This window comes from Bos indicus, chromosome 14 (genome assembly GCF_029378745.1).
Source record: "Bos indicus isolate NIAB-ARS_2022 breed Sahiwal x Tharparkar chromosome 14, NIAB-ARS_B.indTharparkar_mat_pri_1.0, whole genome shotgun sequence".
Lineage (NCBI taxonomy): Eukaryota > Metazoa > Chordata > Mammalia > Artiodactyla > Bovidae > Bos > Bos indicus.
The window spans coordinates 23,533,988-23,549,612 of NC_091773.1; the positions used below are offsets into that span (position 1 = coordinate 23,533,988).

The 15,625-nt window shown below is 44.8% G+C and overlaps 1 protein-coding gene across 4 annotated transcripts in view; it reads left to right on the forward strand.

Annotated features, from left to right (window-relative positions):
* Nucleotides 1-15,625, forward strand: part of LYN (LYN proto-oncogene, Src family tyrosine kinase) — a 109,235-nt gene that overhangs the window by 53,132 nt on the left and 40,478 nt on the right. For 2 of the 4 annotated variants that reach the window (XM_070802555.1, XM_019973921.2), the window contains exons 2-6: nt 7,393-7,529; nt 11,152-11,197; nt 12,860-12,965; nt 15,115-15,213; nt 15,336-15,439. In XM_070802555.1, coding sequence (XP_070658656.1) covers nt 7,398-7,529; nt 11,152-11,197; nt 12,860-12,965; nt 15,115-15,213; nt 15,336-15,439 — 487 coding nt within the window. In that variant the 5' untranslated portion in view covers nt 7,393-7,397. The remainder of the gene's footprint in view (nt 1-7,392; nt 7,530-11,151; nt 11,198-12,859; nt 12,966-15,114; nt 15,214-15,335; nt 15,440-15,625) is intronic. The other 2 variants (XM_070802556.1, XM_019973922.2) reach the window with 1 other exon arrangement.

Sequence of the window (15,625 nt, forward strand, 5' to 3'; positions counted from 1 at the left end):
TGGATTTGATCCCTGATCAAGGAAGATCCCACATGCTGCATAGCTACTAAGCCCGTGCACCACAACTATTGAGCCTGTGCTCTAGAGCCCAGGAGCCACAACTACTGAGCTCTCAAGCTGCAACTACTGAAGTCTGAGCGCCCACAACAAGAGAAGCCACCTCAGTGAGAAGCCTGAGCAGGGCAACTGGAGACTGGCCCCAGCTCCCAGCAACTAGAGAAAAGCCCACGCGGCCACAAAGACTCAGCACAGCCAAAAATAAATAAATATAATTTTTTTGTAAAAAGTAGACAAAAGAGTGACCTGACGTCTAGGTTACCTTGCCTAACAGAGGGGAGGAGGGAGAGGGGAGAAAAGCTCCATTTAGAAGGTGTAAGTGGGGCATGTGCCAGCCAGAAGCTGATTTGGGAAGTGTGCTGCTGCGGGTCCCTCTTTGGGGTGAAATGGGGTTTCCTTATACATCTCATCACGAATTCTCTCCCTCCCAGTAATGGAGGGAAACCTAGGCTTTGGGTTACATTTATTTATATATTATTTAGCAGAGATGTATATAGCTCTTACTATGTGCTGCTTAAGTACACTTCAAGCACTTTACACATATTACTGATTTAAGGCACGTCACCCTCATAACAAACCGATGAGCTAGATGAAGTGATCTCCATTTTTTTCAGAAGGAAACTGGAGCACAGAGGTTAGGTTGCTTGCCAAGATCACACAGTTAATAATTGAGGGATGCAGGATTTGAGTTTAGCAATCTGACTTCACAGTTCTTTTCTCCAAAATATTTTGCAAATTGTGGTGTCTTCCTTAGGAATTAAAAAAAAATATATATATGTATGTGTATGTATATATATATATATATATATATATATATATATATATATATATATATATATTGGCTGCACCGTGGGGCTTGTGGGATCCAGTTCCTGGGCCAGGGATGGAACCCGGGTGACCACAGTGACCGCACCAAATCCTAACCACTAGGCCTCCAGGAAACTCCTTTCCTTAGACATTTTTTTAAGATAAAATTTCTTTATGGGCTGTTGCATCTTACAAATGAACTTCAGAACCTAAGCAACATGATGGTGGGATCCTTTCAGACTATTTTCTGTGCATGTTAATTATACATGGATGTGTGCATGGGTGTGTATGTGTATGTATGTATGTGTGTGTGTGTGCTGATTGATTACATAAATTGATAGATGTATATTAGGGCTTCCCTGGTGGCTCAGAGGGTAAAGCGTCTGCCTACAATGCGGGAGACCCAGGTTCAATCCCTGGGTTGGGAAGATCCCCTGGAGAAGGCAATGCCAACCCACTCCAGTACTCTTGCCTGGAAAATCCCATGGACTGAGAAGCCTGGTAGGCTACAGTCCATGGGGTCGCAGAGTCAGACACAATTGAGCGACTTCACTTCTTAGATATATATGAATTTTTTTCAATAAATGATTGGTGGTCAAGAGCATCAAAGTTATGCAAATTTCTCTTTTTAACCCACCTCACTCTTATAATATGCTCAGTTCAGTTCAGTTTAGTCACTCAGTTGTGTCTGACTCTGCGACCCCATGGACCGCAGCACACCAGGCCTCCCTGTCCATCACCAACTCCCAGAGTTTATCCAAACTCATGTCCATGGAGTTGGTGATGCCATCCAACCATCTCATCCTCTGTCATCCCCTTCTCCTCCTGCTTTCATACTGTTCATGGGGTTCTCGAGGCAAGAATACTGAAGTGGTGTGCCATTCCCTTCTCCAGTGGACCACATTTTGTCAGAACTCTCCATCATAACCCATCCATCTTGGGTGGCCCTACACGGCATGGCTTAGTTTCACTGAGTTAGCAAGGCTGTGATCCATGTGATATAATGTCAGTTTGGCTAAATTTAATGAACTCTCCCCTATCAGGCTTCCCTGGTGGCTCAGACGGTAAAGAATCTGCCTGCAGTGTAGGAAACCTCGGTTCAATTCCTGGGTTGGGAAGATCCCCTGGAGCAGGGAATGGCAACCCACTCCAGTATTCTCGCCTGGAGAATGAAATAGACAGAGGAGCCTGGCAGGCTACAGTCCATGGGGTCACAAAGAGTCAGACATGACTGAACAACTAACAGACAACAACACAACCCCTATTGATGGACATCTAGATTGTCTGTGTCTGTTATATAAATAAGACCAGTATGAACATCCTTGTACTCTGTGTAAGCATATCTAAAGAACAAATCCTCTACAAGTTTTCACCATAAAAACCAACAACAACAACAAAAACCCCTAAAAATGTGAAGTGATGAATATGTTAACTGTTTTGAGGTAATAATTTCGCAATATGTAAGTGTATCGAATCATCACATTGTACACCTTAAACTTATACAATGGTATATGTCAATTATATCTCAATAAAACTGGAGAGAGAGACTTCCCTGGTGAGCCACTGATAAAGAACCTACCCTCCAATGCAGAGGACAGGGGTTTGAGCCCTGGTCAGGAAGCTAGGATCCCACATGCCCCAGGGCCACTAAGCCCAAGCACTGCAACTAGCGAGGCCCACATGCCTCAACGAAGACCAAGCAAAGCCAATACATCAATAAGATTGTAAAAAAAAAAAAAAGCTGGAGAGAGAGAAAAAAGAACAGCCTCTCAGAAGTGGAATTCCAGGTGGACAGCTGCTTCCTTGCTGAGCATGTTGATAACTGTGGGACATTATTTGGTCTGGCCATGACCAGCCTGATGATAAATGAGGAGTCATAATTAGCCTTTTATCCCAGAGTTTCTTCTGGTTTTTCTTTTTTAAACAGAGATTTTAGTATTCAAAAGCCCTTCAGTGAGGATGAGGCACCACTAATGGATATTTGCCCCAGTGAACGTCTGGACAGAAAAGTCGCCCAATCCTGATTTCTGGATATGTTGATGGCAGTCCCTTTGTGACAGAGGGTCACCTGCTGTCTGTGTCTGGTTAGATCATCTACTTGAGCTTCTATGATGAACAGCATCCTAGGGGTGTATTTGCATGCGAGACCCTCAGGTATTATCATGATTAATTCATATCTGCTGGGAAAGATTGAGAGCAGAAGGAAAAGGGGTCAGCAGAGGATGAGATGGTTGGATGGCATCACTGACTCAATGGATATGAGTTTGAGCAAACTCGGGAGATGGTGAAGGACAGGGAAGCCTGGTGTGCTGCAGTCCATGGGGTCACAAAGAATCACATGACTGAACAACTGAACAACAACAGAGTCCACATGTAAAATGTGCTTTCATTTACTGTTAAAAAAGAAATATCGAAGACATTGCCGACAGCACTTTATGTGAAGCCCATCCTATGAAACTTTAGAAATTTTATGCCGGGGCGTGCCCGTCCACTGTGGACCCAGGTCAGCTTCCTTTTTCCCAGGAGAGTGCCCTGTGATGCTGGCTCTGGCTCTTCCTGCCGGAAAGCTCCTACTGCAAATCTGGATCCACATTTGCATTGTCTTCTTTTCCTCACCTAGAGTTTTCTGTTTCCAGTTTGTTAAACTCACTTTTTGGTAAAAGTATTTCAAATCCTTTTTGAGAAAGAAGCGGGCTATAAAAAACAGTGTCTTTAGCATCATTAATAATGAGATAAACACGTTTCAAAATAGCCATTGTTTGGCAAAAGGGTAAGAAAAAAAAGCACATACTTCAGGCGAAAGCTATGTGAGTCCACCATTCACTTGTGCAATGGTTTGAGGCCAGTCATGTAATCTCTCCATGCCTCCATTTACTCCTCTGTAAAATGGGACTAATAATACCTGGGTCATGGGGTTTCTTCAAGGATTAGATGAGATGCTCAGAAAATTACAGATATTTAATTGAAAAATAAATACTAAGGTGTAAATCCTTATAAAGCGTAGCTCCTGTCACTTGCAAACATGTAACTGGGCTCTTAGTTTTTGTTGGGGGTGCACTGGGTTTTGTGTGTTTCTGGTACCTTGGCTCAGTGAAAAGAATTGAAGACCTGGTGCTGTTTATCCTCTGATGCAACAGGATGCTATCTGAGCTCTTTTCCTGGAATGTTTGAACTGCAGGGACCCAAACTCAAAGCTCAGTGCTAGTGGGTTAGGCTCTTCGTCTCCAGTGTGCACACAGGGCTCTCACTTATCTGTGTGATGAAAAGTGAAAGTTACTCAGTGGTATCTGACTCTTTGTGACCCCATGGACTGTAGCTTGCCAAACTCCTCTGTCCTTGGAATTTTCCAGGCAAGAATACTTGAGTGGGTTGCCATTCCCTTCTTTAGGGGAGCTTCCTGACCCAGGGATTTGAACCCAGGTCTCCTGCACTGCAGGTGGATTCTTTATCATCTGAGCCACCAGGGAAGCCCATGTGATGGGAGAGAGGGAAATCATGAACTAGGCATAAATAAATAATACTGCAGATTAGACGACCCCCTCACACATCCTCCCACTTTTAATTTTCATTCTCTGTTTTCCTTCCCATGGCCACGGCCTTCAGACGATTGCCATCACCGCTTCAGAGGACCGAACCACCAATTCCCCGATCTGTGCCATATCACTAACACCCACGAAGTGACTTTCTAATCTCATCTGCCTTCACACACAAATGTGTGTGCACACGCACACACTACAGGGGTAGCTAATATTTTCCTGGGAATTTTTTGGCATAAAGTCGTTTATACTGTCCTTCTATGTTCTCCCTTATCTGACTTTTTATTTTGAAAATTTCAAATCTACAGAAAAAAAATCCTCACCTAGAGTCACTAATTTTTTTAAAGCTATTTTGCCACATTTGTCCCCTCCTCTTGCTCTCTTGTCCCCCTTTTTTCTTTTTCATTTTGGTGGAAATGTTGACAGCTGGCAGATACCCTGAGCCCACATCCGTACCCGCCTCATGAGCATCCTCTCAGATGAGGACCTTCCCCTGCATGACCACAGTGCCATCATCACATCAATGAAACGCATAATCCCCCGGAATCAAGTCCACATGTATTCAGATATCTCCAATGATCCTACCCACGTGTCCTCCCCCACTCACCTATTCATTCAAGGCTCATTTAGGGAATACTTCTGAAGTTCCCACCTTTTGACACATCATGGACCTGTCTGATTATTTTGATCCTTTAACCTCTGTTTCCTGTGAACTAGTAGTTAGTTCTATAGGTTTCTGTGCCTCTATCTCCAATACAACAACGGCTGGGGCAGGGATGTCCTCTTTCCCTTTCCTTGTCTGTCTGGAGTGGGAGGGGCTGGGATGAGCACACTGGAAGCCCAGAGTGCAGCAGCCTGAGCACTTGGTCCATCCCTTCTTTCCACAAACCCTCCTGGAGCACCTGCTCGGAGTGGTATTTCAGAGAAGAAACAGGCTGGCACCCCAGCCTGTCTACTTCAGAAGATCTGAGGAGGTAACATTTGGGTCCAGATCTGGAAAAAAAGACAGAACTGGAGTGTGTTAGAGCCAGGGAGGGTGTGGGGAGACAAGTGGGCTCCCGGGAAACATCCTGGGGAGAGGTGCGCATGACCAGGAACGCGTGTGTCCTAGGGGCCCGCTGGGCTGCTCCTTTCACAGCTCAGGGAGCCACTGGGGTCCACTAGGGTCCACTAGGGTTGGCCTTTTCCAATACCGACTTCCTTCCTTCATGCAGCCCCGTTTTCATGCGAATAAGTTAAAAACATTTTTTTTGGAGGGTAGGAGTAGGGGTGGAGGTGGGATGGGTCAAAAAAGAGCTCCCCTGTTTATTTACAGATCAACTAGGAAACCCATCCCATTTCAGAAACTTTAGCACATGAAAGAAAAAAAAAAAATACTGTGCTGTTTTGAGTCAAAGAAGTACTTGCTTCCCCTTTATTTTGGGAACTACAGCTCACTAGTCTCAGAAAGAGGCGTGGCCGTCTTCAGAGGCTTCCTATGTCAGCCAATGAGATGATAAACAAGGCGGTGGTCGCCGAGGCCTGTGGGACCAAAGGCAGGCCAAGCCGGGGCAATAGGGACGAGCTCCTGAGGCTTTTTTGACCCATTCCTCCTCTAGGAGGTGTTCCGAACTCCCATCACCCGCCTTCCCCACGTGAAACCGTCCTTGTTGTGTGATGTTCTGGGCAGGGGTCCCCTTTGGCAGTGCCTGAGAATGACAGTCACAGTGGAGCGCCCACCCCCCTGTGCCCCTGGAGAACTTCCTGGACTGTGTCCAGGGAATCTGCTCTGTGAACCTAGGCGATTCTTGCGTGCCTTTAGGTTTGGGAACACCGCCCTCCAGTATCTTGTAATGGAGTGCATAACAGATTTTGTTTTGTCTTTAATGTATAAATTTGACCGTGAGGCTGTGCTGTGAGGAATAGTCATATCCAATTAAAGTTTTAAAGTCGCCTTTAGATCTAAAGTTCCCAGTTTGCTTTGGGTGGCACTCTGCACATCCTAGTATAACTGAATAGACAGATAAGAGTTTAGCCTTTAGAAGGGTGGTTCCATCTGTCTCACTGGTTGTGCTCAAGCCCTCTTCTGTCGGGGCGTGTTTCCTGAGGCCTTAGGCTGGCTGGCGGCACCCTCTGTGCCTCTGGCTCTGACCTCTCTCATGTTTTCCACACTCACACGTCTCACTGGGAAGTCTACAGATGTGATCATGTGGATGTTCCTACAAGCATCTATTCTCCATACCTGTGTCTCCTCTTTGATTTCCCGTCTCCGTGAAGGCCACCACCATTGCCCCAGGCCCCGAGCCATATAAGGTTGGAGCCACCCTTTATGCTTCCTGCCTCTTCATCATGTTTGCCTTTGAAGCCCCAGGTCCCCTCACTTCACTTTGCACAGTGACATTCGTCTTCAGCCATGCTTCCCCCTCCAGCCCAACTCCTGGACTTCCCTACTTGTTCCCTGAAGGGTTTGACTTGAACTAGTTCCCGGAAGGGGCCGTGTTCCCGGGGCCAGTACTTTGCATGTGAAGTTGTCTCTTCCTGGAATCCCTTTACTGACTCTGCCACCTAGCTGACATCACTCCCATTCTGACTCAAAGCGTTTCCATCAGGACGCTTCCCCTGCCCACATCCTTTTCCTCTCGCTTGAGGTCAGTGTCCTTTCCTATGTCCTGTGCATCCTCTGTCGTTGACCTGCCACATTGCATTGTTATTTTAATTCACGTATCTTCACCACAAGAATAGGAGCATCCTTAGGGCAGGAATTTATGCTGACCTGAAATTGATGCTCAATAAATTGTTGTTGAATGAATGAGTGAACGGATTATGAACAAGCACCTGGCTTGTGAACAGTCTTCACCTTTTTGACTTGGTTAAATCATCAGCCATGAAGAATAGAAGTGTGTTTGTTGTTGTTGTTGAGTCACTATCACCTTCTCTTAAATGGAGAGACTTCGGTGGCTGGAAGCCAGTTCTGGAATGGTAAAACGATGCCATTGCTTTTGTATTCCAACAGGAACTATGGGATGTATAAAGTCAAAAAGGAAAGACAATCTGAATGACGATGGAGTAGATTTGAAGACGCAACCAGTACGTAATACTGACCGAACTATTTATGTGAGAGATCCAACGTCCAATAAACACCAAAGGCCAGTAAGTAGATAGTCTCAGGGGAGCATTCCCACGGCAGGATCAAAACATGGCTGCGTAATTTAAACTCCAAATCTTACCATGTGCATGCCAAAAAAAAAAAAAAAAAATCATGTTAATTACTTGGGCCTCAAATAATTTTTGATATACTTTGTTACTTAATCCTTTAAAGAGTTTATAAATATATTCGAGACAACCAGGCCACTTAATGTACAGTAAAGGGGACTTTGGTCACCTTATGTGTGGCTATTATCACCTTTCCTGTCACTGGTACAAATACCCTCTCTTTATATGTAAGGACATGTATATGAGCTTGTGTGACTTAGGATGGGCAATAAGAATAGTGGTCTGGAAGCAGAAGGAAATGCTGAATTCAAGTCGGAAGCCAAAATAGGTGCTAATATGCCCTTTGGTAGATGTTGTTGTTTAGTCGCCCAGTCACATCCAGCTCTTTGAGACCCCGTGGACCGTAGCCCACCAGGCTCCTCTGTCCATGAGATTTCCCAGGCAAAAATACCGGAGTGGGTTGCCATTTCCTTCTTCCCTGGGGAAGGAAGATCCTAGGGGATCTTCCTGACCCAGAGATCAAACCTGCGTCTCCCATGTTGGCAGGCATATTTTTTACTGCTAAGCCACCAGGGTAGCCATCATACTTTATCCCATCATGTTATTCTTCAATTAATTCAAACTAGTATGAACACTGAAGTTGTCATGACTTACTATAGAGAATTAAAAGATAAAAAAAAAAAAGCAACTAATTCTGCCTTCTAACCTAGGACAAATACCTGTACCAGCATTTTTACATGATGGATGTGCTCTCTGATGTGTTTGAGAAATGCTTGGCAAAGAACTAATATCACATTTCATGAAAGAAAGGAACAGAGCTTTGGATTATTACAACCTTAAATGCACTTTACTTCAGATCTTAGGTCCTTTCTGTTTGCTCACTGTATATATGTACATCCCCCATTGCCTGGTTTTTATGGAAACCAGTGTTTCAGCGTTTAAGCTGAAAGCAGCTATTCCACATTAGTCCAAATGCCTTCATTAAGAGTTTTCATTGTTTCTCTAATCTGACATGTTTTTAAATGCCTTGGCATTCTAGAAGTATATTATTGTTGTCATGCCCTGTACCAGCCCCCTCCCCTACGTTCCCCCTTATCCTGCAGGTATGGTGTATGTCAAGGCCACATGTCATTGTTGAGATTGGTAAATCGGTGCTTGCACCAGAAAACTGATATTCTTGCAAAAAAGTAGAGATGAAGAGTGAATACATTATGCTGTTAATTCCCTATATGATATTTCTAGACAGATAAATTAACGTTAATTTTAGGAACGTCCCCGGCAATCCAGTTTTTAAGACTTTATGCTTCCAATGCAGGGGGCAAGGGTTTGATCCCTGGCTGGGAAACTAAGATCCTATAGGCTGTGGTGCACAACCAAAAAAGAAATTCAAGAAAAACATTGTGGACTTCCCTGGTGGTCACTGATTAAGAGTCCTGCCAATGCAGGGGACATGGATTTGATCCCCTGTGCAGAAGGACCCCCATACCACAGGGCAATTAAGCCTGTGGGCCCTAGAACCCGTGCTCAAGAGAAGCCACTGCACTGAGAAGCCTGTACACTGCAACTAGAGAGTAACCCCGTAACTAGAGAAAGCCCATGCACAGCAGTGAAGACCCAGCACAGCCAAAACTAAAGAAAAAATTTTTTAAATATTGTAATTTTACAACAGAAACTCAAAATGTACAAGATTATTAATAACTTTTATAATTTAGTTATAAATACCTATAAATATAATATTCAAAAACACATCACATAAATAGGTATAGATGTGGAGCTATGCTATGGAAATATGACTCACAGAAAATGAAATGATACAAGGACTTGGAGTCACAGATAATTTTCTCGTTATAGACTTCAAAGGCGTCATAAAAAGGACCTGACTTTTTCCAGTGTCATGTGCTGTAGATTTTACATGGTTTAAAATCCCCCATTTTTTTTTTAACGTAATTAAAGAAGATGTCCTTCATTCAGAAAAGCAAAGGAGACCAGTACAAACTTACACACCATTTTTCCTCTTGGTAAGAGTAAAGGAGGTTAAAAGATAAGTTAGAAAGCAGAAGTAGGAAGCAGGTTTGAAATCTCTCAGTTCCCTCATGCACCCCCGGAGCGCAGTACACTCCACCTTCTGTGGTCACAGGTGCCCTAGTTTGTGAACTGGGCAGTTGGACCTTATTCCATGGATAACATTCAGTTCCAGACAGATGTGCCCAAAACACACCCCTGGATTGAGTACAGGCTGTATGTGTGACAGCAAGGCTGAACTGAATCGAATTCAATAACTCTCTAAGGAAAAGACATTTTAGAGAAGAACAGTGGTGACAGATGCTTTCTATACATGTGTTTTGGCCTTCTGAAGAATGTGTTCAATCATTTGTCAATTAAGGACTCTTTGATATTTGAAAATCAGCTTGCTGCTTTCAAAATGATTTAATCAGTCTCTCATCTTCTAATTGTTTCCTCTAACTGCTTTAAAATTGATCATACATTCTAATTATGCAAATCTGAATGAGTTTAAAAATCGGTATAGAACTCCTTGAAATAAGTATTGAAAGATCATCCGGAGCCAAGAGTTTCTCAACCAGAAAAAACGTAATCCCCTGCTCCCCGCCCCTGGAGATTGGATGGGCTGACTTCCATCAGAAATTTAAATTTCAGTACAAGCTGTTTTGATTCATATTCCATTCAATCACGTTAATCAAAGAGAAACACAATGAAGCCCAGGAAGTCTCACACATCCTCCCCATGTCAATGAAGGAAAAAGGAATTTGATTTCCAAGGTGATTGGGGTGGCCTTTTGTACCGCCAGGCCCTTCCTGATCATTCAGCTCCAAGCTAAAAAAACAGGGATGCCATCTGTCCCCATAGCGGAATCGGGGTCAGCCACAGGAAGCCTGGATCTGTTAGGACTTGTTCTCAGCTGCCAGTGACCAAGCCCTTACAGCAGCTTTTAAAACAAGTCTGGGAAAAGTGAAGATCAGCAGTCCTGGCCTGGGTGGCACTTCCACAAGGTCACCAAGGACCCAGGTGACCCCTCTCCGTCTTTGGCTCTGCTGTCTCTGGTCACTGGTATCCATGGCTGCTGAAAGCCCAGCTCATCACCTGCTGCTGGGCAGAAAGAAGAAGCCCAGGGAATAAGAAAGCCGATCTCAAAGCCCCATCACCTGCCTGCAGGTCAACTCCTTGCCAACTAGCAAGGCTGGATAATGGGGAAGCATTACCATGGAGCTGGGCAAACCACCACTTCTAAGGATATTTGGGCTCTGGTACCGAATCAGGGGGAGGGAGCTGATTGAATCAGCAGCGGCTCAGACATGTCCTGTCACCCCCAGGCCAGTGGCTGCTGAAGAAGGAAAAGCCCTTCCATGGTTGGGGCAGGGGGCAGGGATCGGAACACAGCTCTGCAGGACTGTTCCTCTGCACTCCTTTTCTTTCTGGCTTAATAAATTAACAAATCTAAATCCTATTTGCTTCTGTTCGAAAATGACATAATATACAGTGTGAATGTAAGCATAAAACGCTAAACATAGAAAATATTTTTCTAATGAATATTCTCTTTTAGGTTGCAGACTCTCAGCTTTTACCAGGACAGAGGTTTCAAACTAAAGGTATGTTTTCATAACGCCATGGTAGTTTCTTTTCTTTACTGTTCGAGTTTCTGTAAAATAGTTGTCCTGGGTGTTTTTGTTGATTTTGGGGGGGCAGGCGGTGGGGTGAGGTAGAAAAGGATACTTTTATTGTTTTATCAGGCAAAGGGAGACACACTAGGCTTCTGCCTTGAAAAACTATGTGTCTCCGAATTTTTTTTTTTATTGTGGAAAAATAGACATAACATAGAATTTATCATTTTAGCCATGGAAGTGTTCAGGTCAGTAACATTAACTACCTTCTCATTTTTGTGCAACCATCACCTCCATCCGTCCATCTCTCCATCTGGGATGATGAACTTTCCATCATCTCAAACAGAAACTCTGTGCCCATCAAACACAAACTCCCATCCCCCATCCTCCCGGCCCCTGGTACCCACCATTCTACTTTCTGTCTCTATGAGTGTGACGGGCTCTGGGGATCTCGCCTAAGTGGAATCAAATGGTATTTGTCCTTTGCGGCTGACTTATGTCATTTAGCATAATGTCTTTAAGGTTCATCCATGTTGTAGTAGGTGTCCGAATTTTGCTTCCTTTATTCTGTGGTATGTATACACAGTGTCTTCGGATGGTTTTCTCCTTTTAACTTTTGTAAACAATGCTGCTATGAGCACAGGTGTATCGCATTTTAAACCTAGAGCTGGAAGTCATTTGAGGTCATAGGTCTCTATGATTTGAGATGACAGACATGTACCATTGTGTACAGTGTGTGGCCAACCACGGACCACGTGGACCCCGAGCCATCTGGGAGGAAAACACGTCTTCTTTCCAGCTGCCTGTTTCCTCAGTACATCCCTGCACTCTGTGCCCCATGACAAGCTGTTACAACATTTCTGCTGTGGATTCTTTTTTTAAAAAACTTTTAATTTTGTATTGGGGTATTATGACCAACCTAGATAGCATATTGAAAAGCAGAGACATTACTTTGCCAACAAAGGTCCGTCTAGTCAAGGCTATGGTTTTTCCAGTTGTCATGTATGGATGTGAGAGTTGGACTGTGAAGAAAGCTGAGCGCCAAAGAATTGATGCTTTTGAACTGTGGTGTTGGAGAAGACTCTTGAGAGTCCCTTGGACTGCAAGGAGATCCAACCAGTCCATCCTAAAGGAGATCAGCCCTGGGATTTCTTTGGAGGGAATGATGCTGAAGTTGAAACTCCAGTACTTTGGCCACCTCATGTGAAGAGTTGACTCATTGGAAAAGACTCTGATGCTGGGAGGGATTGGGGTCAGGAGGAGAAGGGGACGACAGAGGATGAGATGGCTGGATGGCATCACTGACTCGATGGACGTGAGTCTGAGTGAACTCCGAGAGTTGGTGATGGACAGGGAGGCCTGGCGTGCTGCGATTCATGGAGTCGCAAAGAGTCGGACATGACTGAGCGACTGATCTGAACTGAACTGAACTGAATAGCTGATTAACAATGTTGTGAACAGGGAAGGTGAACGAAGGGACTCAGCCATGTATACATGTATCCATCCTCCCCAAAACTCTCCTCCCCTCCAGGCTGGCCACATGACATTGAGCAGAGTTCCCTTGCCATACAGTCAGTCCTTGTTGGTTATCCATTTTAAACATTCTGCTGTGGATTCTTAAAGGTCTTCACTCGCCTTGTTCATTTTCAGATCCAGAGGAGCAAGGGGACATCGTGATCGCATTGTATCCGTACGATGGCATCCACCCAGACGACTTGTCCTTCAAGAAAGGGGAGAAGATGAAAGTCCTGGAGCAGTAAGTGCAGCCAAGTGTCCCTCTTCTATGGCACCAAATCCCGAAGCCTATCCCCCTCCCCGGGCTTGGCCGCCAGCGGCACAGCAAGGCAGACACCCCTCTGGGGGTGGGCATGGAACTCCAGCCTTATTGCTGCCAGAAGGAGCAGGGCCAGAGGGATTTTCCTCTTAGGCTTTACTGTGAGCAGTTTCCAAGAGTTTTTCCTTTGAAACCAAACACCATTGTCTTTCCTTATCCATCTGTGCTGCCTTAAGAGGTTTAGATCTATGTGGAATTTGCATTTCTTTTTTTAAAATGTTTGTAAAATTTATTCTTGGCTGTGCTGGGTCTTTGTTGCTGCTCTCTGGCTTTCTCTAGTTGCCGTGAGCAGGGGCGACTCTCTAGTTGCAGTGTACAGGCTTCTCACTGCAATGGCTTCTCTTGTTGCAGAGCATGGGCTCTAGAGTGTAACAGGCTTCAGTAATTGCAGGACACGGGCTCTCTAGTTGTGGCGTGTGGGCTTCATTGCCTCGAAGCACGTGCATCTAAGTTTCTGTACCAGGCATATGTACTGTGTCCACTGCATTGGTGGGTGGATTCCTAACCGCTGAACCACCAGGGAAGTCCCTGCATGTTCTTTTAATGCCATTTTTACTTTGTTATTTTCCTCAAATTCACACCAAATGTATGGGTCCAACTGGGTGTGAGTCATCAGGGCGGGGTGTCAAGGCAGTGGTCATCTCGGGGAAAGCCCCTGCTCAGCACTTAGCGCTTCTGTGAAGATGCTTGGACATCATTTTCTTGACCCCTCCAGGTTGACTCACAGGGCTTAGGACTGTGCTGAGAATAAGGAACTTCAGTAATTCTACTGCTCTTCATATAGCATTACCTTGGCCCGCCAACAGGAGACCTTTGGTTGGCTGGAGGAAAGAGACCCTTATTAAGTATAAGGTGTTGAGTACCTGAGAGGGCTTGTCCATTACTGGCTGAATGTGAACTTGAGCCTCATTCTGGGCTTGCCACTTGATCGCTGTGTGACTGTGACAAGTCACTCTGTATCTTAGTGTCTTGCTTGGGAACCAGAAATGGCTTATGTGTGTGTGTGCATTTTATAAATATGGCACAGGCGTGTAGTGTACCACAGCCAAGTGCCAGTTGTAATTGTCCTTCATGTCTTGCCAGATGAGGGTCCCATCTGGGTGTGAGAACCTGACAGGAACACAGCTGAGGCTCATCCGTTGGGGACCCATCCGTTCCTCCTTCCCCAGCCCCTTCCCTGGCTCCATGCCTCTTGTAGGAGATGCGAGGTGGTGATAAGGCTCATCTGCTTGGGACTGTTTTATGGTTTTCTTTTTTTCCCCATGGCATCAGCCTATGGACACTAGCTATTTCAACAAAGCCATTTATAACTTAAGAACTATGAGCTTTTATTCCCTTGACTCCCATTTCTGTAAGTGTGAAAAGTGAAAGTGCTAGTCGTTCAGTTGTATCCAATTCTTTGTGACCCCATGGACTCCTCTCTCCTTGGAATTCTCCAGGCAAGAATACTGGAATGGTTTGCCATGCCCTCTTTCAGGGGATCTTCCCAGCCCAGATATCAAACCCAGGTCTCCTGCATTATAGGCAGGTTCTTTACCCTTTGAGCCACCAGGGAAGCCCATTTTAAAGATATCCCTGGGGAAGTTAAGAATTCTGCTTCTGCAAGATGGAAACCATTTTCACCAACTCTTATGCAGCAGCTCTGAACACAGAGACCCACACTTCAGTCATGAGGCTGTTTTGCTTTGGGTCCATCACTAAACATATTTGTATTTCATCAGGACACATCAACTTTCCCCCTGCATTCTGGGGTCCCAGGGCCTTCCCCACTGTCCCACACCCCACAAGACAAACACCTTAAGACAATTGCTCTTGTAGTTCTTGAGTCATTGAATACAAACCCTTTTTTCTTTTTTTAATATGTATTTATTTGGCCATGTCGAGTCTTAGCTGTGGCGTGTGGCCTCTTTCTTGGCGGCTCAAGCAGTTGCTTGGCTGCCCCATGGTATGCAGGATCTTAGTTCCCTGACGGGGGATTGAATTCACATCCCTTGCATTACAGGGTGGTTCTTAACCACTGTACCATCAGGGAAGCCCAACAAACCCATTCTGATGCGGGTTTCTATTCCAGGCACGGAGAGTGGTGGAAAGCCAAGTCCATTTCGACAAAGAAAGAAGGCTTCATTCCCAGCAACTATGTGGCCAAAGTCAACACGTTGGAAACTGAAGAGTGAGTCCTCACCTGGAGTGGTCTGGAATGGTTCTGTGTGACATGCTGGATTTCTTGCTTTTTCTTCATCTTTTTTCTCCCCGGGATTACAACAGCCATGGGATGTTAATATGTCTTCACAGGTGGTTTTTCAAGGATATAACCAGGAAGGATGCAGAAAGGCAGCTTCTGGCCCCAGGGAACAGCGCTGGAGCTTTCCTTATCAGAGAAAGCGAGACATTAAAAGGTAGGAAGTGACATAAGGCCTCAAATGCTGTTTAGGAAATCATTCTTAGAAATGATTCTAGAATTCTGTTAAAAAAGAATTATAGGCAGACCTCGTTTTATTGAAGTATAGTTGATTTACAGTGTTGTGTTAATTTCAGCTTTACAGCCAAGTGATTCTGTTATCCATGTATGTCATCTTTCTTGT